The sequence below is a fragment of the Mesitornis unicolor genome, unplaced genomic scaffold, assembly GCF_000695765.1.
Source record: "Mesitornis unicolor isolate BGI_N332 unplaced genomic scaffold, ASM69576v1 scaffold15357, whole genome shotgun sequence".
Lineage (NCBI taxonomy): Eukaryota > Metazoa > Chordata > Aves > Mesitornithiformes > Mesitornithidae > Mesitornis > Mesitornis unicolor.
Window position 1 is genome coordinate 8,778 of NW_010195877.1, and position 6,608 is coordinate 15,385.

Genomic DNA, 6,608 nt, shown 5'->3' on the forward strand with positions numbered 1-6,608 from the left:
TTCGCTGTTGCTGTCGAGGACCTGTCAGCGTTTCCACTGTGAACTCTCTTTAATTGGTTTGCAGCTTGCCCGTCGGTTCGTTTGCGGGTAGAAATTTGGCCTGTGAATTGCAGTTTTGGGAAAAAGACATTTCTTGCTGTAGAAGTGCCCAAGCGTTTCCAGAGCCGTTGGCAGCCGGGTGCCGGCCGTCGCTGCGCCGCTGCCGCGCGCGTGCAGAATGGCAGCGCTGCTCACGTGGGGCGTCTGAACGTAAAAGCTCAAGTTTTGTAATGACTTTTTGTTAAAACAAATGGGAAAAGATTTCAGCAATGAGCCCTTCAAGGAGAGAACTGAACAAATGGCTCTTCAGATGTGATTTAAACGTAGTGTCTTGAGGGACTAATGCAAGGAGACAAAAGCAGCGTCCCAGGGGAGCAAATAATCTGCTGAATGATTCATGCAGTTTTACACAAAACGTGTGAATGAAAGATGATCACCGACAAGATTTTATTAATGGAAGACAGGAAGGCTTCAAAGTGAGGTTTTGCTTTTCCGTCTCCTAAATTTCCCAGGACGTCTGATGCTCTCCCTGGAGCCTCCAGAGGAGCTCCCCAACAGGAATGCTCTGCAGGACGAACTCCTCATCTGCCGCAGCCACTGCTGTGAGGAGCAGCCAGGTCTGGTCAGGGCTCTCTCAGCTCCCACAGGGAGCCATTGCCGTCAGCGTCCTCCTCCCTGTGCCTGCTCTGGTGTGGGCTGGGCAGACCCTCGGTCTTTCCTCACACATCGTGTGCTGGCCCCTGGCCATCTCCATGGTCCTCCTCTCCCAAGTCCGGTGTGTCAGGGTCTGTCTTGTACTGGGAGCTGATCACAGATACTCCACATTGCCTCCTGGGTGCCAGGCAGAGGCAGGAATCCCTTCTCCTGAGCTGCTGCTTTTGCTCTGGCCGATGCAGCGCAGCCTGATTCCCTTCGTCACCATGGTGCACGCTGCTCGCTGGCCTTCGCCTGGTCCAGCACAGCTCCCCCGTCCTCTTCTGCAGAGCTTTCCAGCGCCTGGGCTGGCTCCCTCCAGGTGCCGGACTTTGCATTTGCTCATCTTCATGAGGTTCCTGTCTCCCGTTCCTCCGGCTTTTGTTAATTAACAGCTGATTCCTCGCAGAATGAATGCAAGGCAGGTTATTTTAAAAGTTGTCCCCTGGCACCGTTGGCCGTGTTTTTGTATAAGCAGGAGTGGCGCTGCCCAGCGAGCAGTGACCACCCTCTGGGTCCTGGTGGAGGTTGCAGCTGGAAGTGAGAGCTGTCCCTCAGGAAAACGTACAGCTTTGGCTTGGTTGGGGAGTGCTGTGGTGCGTAGAGAAGGCAGCGGTGTTACTGATGCACATCTGCAGCGCCCAGATGTGGGTCACCCCGGGGCTGAGACAGGCAGCTCTTACAGCCTTTCCAGAGATGCATAAGTCACGACTGAATTCTTGCTAACAAAAGACACATGAAAACGCTGCTGCTGCTGCTTGTGTGTCCGCGCACAGGCACAAACAGGAGGCTGGGTGGTTAGCGGGTGCATTTTAAAGAGATTCGTCACAAAGTTGTTATGTAGGACACAGGAAACAGCAGCTCCCGCTCTGCCCCGCTGGGACTCGCGCAGGATTGATCAGCGCGTCTGAGGGAATAGGGAAGTGGCTCTAATGAGGTGAGCGCGTCTCGTCCTGCAGCAGCGCCGTGCCGCAGCCGGGGAGCCGTGCGTGGTGCAGCCTGGAGCTAATGAGTGGAAACGGGGCTGGCAGGAGCGGTGCGGGTCCTGCGCGGCAGCGGTTGGAGCAGAGCCGTGTCCTAATTGGGCTGGGCAGAAGGGGCGATCGCTGCACCTCCCGCAGCCTCCTTAGGTGTGTGCTGTGTGGGGTTAGCAGGGGCGTCGCTGAGAGCACAATACCCAGATCAGGTCGTCGTCCCTCGTTTCTCTGCCTGTGTTCAAAGTTATGACGTGTATGTTCAGTCTTGGCAATGCAAGATGGTGCCTGGTTGCACCGACTCCAGCCATTCTCATTTGAAATAAAGGAATCAGTATAATCAGGAAGCAGTGAAGTTGGCTGATACAGTAAGCACGCAGTCACATTATTTTTGTTGCTGGGATTCCCTGGTTGTGGTGGTTGTGAGGACGGACTGCTGAGTCTGTCATGCACGGCCAGTGTTCTGGGTCGTGCTGTGAGCGCACTGGCCTAAGCACAGTCTGCTGCTGCTATCAAACGTGTGGCTTGTCCTTAACAGCTCGCACATGTTTCCATCGCTGTGGTAGACCTGCTTCAGGAGCTGACGGATATTGATACTCTCCATGAGAGTGAAGAGGGAGCTGAGGTCCTCATAGACGCCCTGGTAAGTGATGAACTCCAGATTACTGTGACGCCTGAACACAGTGTGATACCCGCAGTGTCTGCAGCCGTGGTTGTCTGCATTGCCAGCACCGCGGTGATGTGACCTGGCTGAGGAGCCTGCTCTGTTGTAGCTGAAATGCTGCACCGAGCACCACCGTGGTGGTTTTAGTGCAATGCCAGAGTCTGGGGAGCAGGCTCTTCCTGCACATTGTGAGACCGCTGCTCTGTTGCAAGGAACATGCTCATAGTGTAAAATCTGTGTAGGCTGCGGGACTTTGTCGTGCAGGGAGGGAGAATGAAGGAACATTTGTGACTTGGACAACATCCCATTGAGAACAGGAGCTTGAGTTACATTTTTCTTCCTTCCTGTGGAGAAGGGTGACCTCTGCTCACCCCTGACAACGTGGTTTGTGGCAGGGCCCAGGTTGTCCCCGGGACAGCGGGGCCCTCGTGGTCACCTCTCGCACAGGACACTGGTGGTCTTTACCCAGTAACTCTCGGTTCGGCCCTAAACCCTGTGCGTGAGCTGGGACGTGTTGTTATGGTGCCATGGATGCGCTGGTGCCCCCTGTGCTGCGGGAGGAGGTGCCCAGCGGAGCAGAACCCCTCCAGGGAGGCGATGCCCAGCAAAGCCACGGATTCACCCCTCTGTGCTACCTTCTGCTAGCACGGCCTGTGTCTGCTCGGTAACTATTCTGTTGAAGTGGAAAGGTGGGAGATAGGGGTTTTCTTTTGTTTGCTTTGTTTGCCTGCTCTGTTTTCTCCTCCAATCCTTCTTGTCCCATCGCTGCAGTGGTCCCTCCCAGGGGTTAATGACAGTGGCCTCCTGCAGCCGCCCTCGGGCTGCTCTTAATTACTGTGCCCCGGCGGGAGGCTGCGGGATGGATGGAGTGGCAGAGGGGGCTGCTGCAGAAGGTGTTTTCTATAAGGCGTGTGGAGAGGTAGTAAATCAAGCGAGGTTTTTTCTCTGTTTCCCTTGTCACCAGCCCGCTGATAATAGCCGGGTTTCAGAGGCTTTATTGTCCTCTTTGAACGAAACAGCTCGGGTGTATCTTGGGAGAAATGGTTAGGTACCTGCTTTCTAGATTGCTTTTTTTTGGGAGAAAGGAGGCGTGACGTTGTGGGGTGTCTAGGATTGTTGCACTCTCACAACAGCAGCCGGTAGCTGTGTTTTCCCATGTGTTCACTGAGCCCAGCGCTGGAGAACGGTGTGAGAACTGGAAACGCCGTTGTGTTGAACTTCCCAGGCTGGTGTCCGCAGTGGCAGGTTGGCACAGCCAGACTGGGCTCAGTCTAAAAGCTTGGTTCTTGTGTTCCCCTTTTGGTGAGGAGGCTCCACCTGCAGACCCGGGCTCCTGCTCCTGTTCATTTGCCAGGGTTTCCTTGGCTTGCTGCAAGCAGCTCGGTACATTCGTCTGGCCAGGATTGAAATGCAAAGCTTCAGCTGTTGATAGTTCAGCATTCAGCTCTGGGTCTGCGGGTGAGCCCTGTTCCCTCGGCTTTTTGCACCCATCAGGGTGGGAGGTGCAGGGAGGCGCAGGGAGGCGCAGGCAGAGCTCAGCGAGCAGTCGGAAGCGAAGCCGCCTGCGGAGCTGGCAGCAGCCCCTCCGTGCTGGTTCATGGGGCCTCCGAATTCTGGGGCTTACAAATCCATCAGGCTGGCTCAGGAAATGGCTGTGACAAGGTGTGTGTCTTCCTCCAGATGTTTTTCTCTTTAATCTGAAACACACAAACTGTTCAATTGGGGCAAGCGCAGTGGCAGAGCTGCTTGGTGATTCGCTTCCCCTGGGGTCTCAGAGCAGGGTTGCTGGTGTCTTCTGATCGTGTCTGGCGGGGTTTTTCAGTCGAGCTTATTGATTTGTATTATTTATTAACTGTTCTTTCTCCTTCATCTTCCTTCTCTCAGTCATCTTGTCTTTCTGTCTTTCCCATGACCTGGTGGTTTAGGTGGAGGGCCAGGTCGTGGCCTTGTTGGTGCAGAATTTGGAGCGCCTGGATGAGAGCGTGAAGGAGGAAGCTGACGGTGTCCACAACACGCTGGGTAAGCGCCCGCTGCGCCTCACCCTCCTTCCTGGGTGTTGTACATGGGGTGGGTTATCCCCCCTCCTCGCCCCCAAAACGCCAGTGCTAGGGCGCAGGACCTGGTGCGGCCCCTGGTGCGGGGCCCTTCCCAAAGGAGGTACTGACACATGGATAAAGCTGTGAGCTCTCCGTGCTCTGTCACGAGAGCTGTTCGTGTCTTAGCAGTGCATTTAATTTTCAGGCAGTAAAGCTCTTGTATTCCCTGTACATGCTTCCTTACCCCTCTGTTCCCCAGCCTTCCCACAGCACTGACTGCTCTGCAGGGTGTTGCTGTTGGTGTTCAGGCCATCGTCTGCTCCTTTCCATCATTTGGGATGGTGATCTGAGGAGTGGCAGAATGAAAGACTGGAAACAGGGTTGTGGAATTTTGATTGCCGCTGCTGTTAGTTTAGGTCTGTGCAGTGAGAATTGGATGGGTGGCGTGGGCAGAGCAAAATCTGAGAGCATCGCAGAGCCCAGCTTGGGTCTCACTCAGAAAAGGGACTTTTGTGACTAAGATGTAACTGAGAGGAGCAGTGCGGCCCTGGGGAGGACCTGGCAGAGCAGTGTTGGTGCAGGCACAGGCAGAAGTGCATTGGGGAAAGCTGACCTGTGTGTCTGTGTGTCTGTCTGTGTGTCTGTCCGTCCCGCTGTCCCCTCAGCCATCGTGGAGAACATGGCAGAGTTTCGGCCGGAGATGTGCACGGAGGCGGCGCAGCAGGGCCTGATGCAGTGGCTGCTCAAGAGGCTGAAGGTGAGCTTGTGTTCCTGGTGCTTTTAGGGGATAATAAATCAGATGTGCTTGTGCCTTGTCCTTGTATTGTAGCCATCCTGCAGCTGGAGGTGTCTGTTTGATTCCTGCACGGTGCATTTCTGGTCTGTGCCCGAGATCGAGGAACGGAAAAGGCTGATCAGTGAGCGGGGATCTAACAACGACCGCTTTCACAGAATCACAGAATGGCTCGGTTGGAAAAGCCCTCTGAGATCATCACGTCCAACCGCTCCTGTCTACCCCCTAAACCATATCCCTAAGTACCTCGTCTACCCGCTCTTTAAACACATCCAGGGATGGTGACTCCACCACCTCCCTGGGCAGCCTGTTCCAGCTTCTGACGACCCTCTCAGGAAAGAACTTCCTCCTTATCTCTGACCTGAACCTCCCTTGGCACAGCTTTATGCCTTTGCTCCCCACATCTCTAACACTGTTTTGAGTTTTGGGTGATGCTTTTGTTTAGCTGCCGTGCTGGTGGGTTACTTTTCCTTTGAACTCACGGAATTACCTCTTGAGTTCAGAGTTACTTGTTGCTGTCCTTAGCATCCTGTGGCAGTGAGTTGCACAGTTCAGCTCTGTCCTGCGTGACCAGATGCCTGAACGTTCCCTGGAAAGCACTGGGGGAGAGGGATGGCTGGTTCAGCTCTTGCAGAGCTGGTGAAGGAGATGGAGCAGACAGATCCTGGCTTTTTCTTGCCCCGATAGGAAGGTGTCAGCACTGCCACGCTTCAGTGTCTGTGGTTACACAGCCTCTGAGGCACAGAAATGCTCTCTCGGCTTCGTAAGCGTGCGGATGCCCCCCCGTGCCCCTCATGTACTTGTTAGCAGAAGTAACCGGTAATTTCTCGCTGCAGGTAGTAACACAATCATATTCCCTTTGCTTAAAAACAGAAAGTGAAGTTAATTTTATTCCAGGCAGGTGTGTGCTGAGCGCAGGTCTGCTGCCGGCCTTGTAATTACTCTGGCAGCTGAAGGACCTGGAAACTCGGATTCCCCTGCCGAGTGCTGCAGAAAATGAACGTTCAGGGCCCTCGAAATGTGGTGCTGAGCGCGTCTGCCCTTTGCCCTGGGTGTGCAGCCTTTGGGTGTGGGGTGCGAGCTGGGACAGGGATGTTCCTCACCCGGACGCTGTCGTGAGGAGCCATGCACTGATGGCCACCTCTGCAGGCGCCTCTGTATTGGCAGCGCTGGGTCTTGAACCTAACTCGGGGCTCTGTCCCAGCATCCCAAGCACATCTGGTACAGCACAGAGCGGGTTTCTGGTTTGTGACTGCATTGCGGGTTGTCTGGTTGTGTTCTGGCTGTCAGAACCACAGCAGCAGGCTCAAGAGGAGAGGTCAGTCACGTCTGCGGACACAGCAGGCTTTGGTGATGGCGTGAGTGGTGTTTTCTGTAGGACAGCGCGTGGTGCCACCACGGGAGGTACC

General features: G+C 54.9%; 1 protein-coding gene across 1 annotated transcript in view; it reads left to right on the forward strand.

The window, feature by feature from the left end:
• LOC104543621 (beta-catenin-like protein 1) overlaps positions 1 to 5,163 on the forward strand; it is a gene marked incomplete at its 3' end in the record, with an annotated part of 10,130 nt that extends 4,967 nt beyond the window's left edge. Inside the window, exons 5-7 of the mRNA XM_010188277.1 lie at positions 2,252 to 2,349; positions 4,296 to 4,389; positions 5,072 to 5,163. Of these exons, the coding sequence (XP_010186579.1) occupies positions 2,252 to 2,349; positions 4,296 to 4,389; positions 5,072 to 5,163 (284 nt within the window). The remainder of the gene's footprint in view (positions 1 to 2,251; positions 2,350 to 4,295; positions 4,390 to 5,071) is intronic.
• Between the last annotated feature and the right edge of the window lie 1,445 nt (positions 5,164 to 6,608).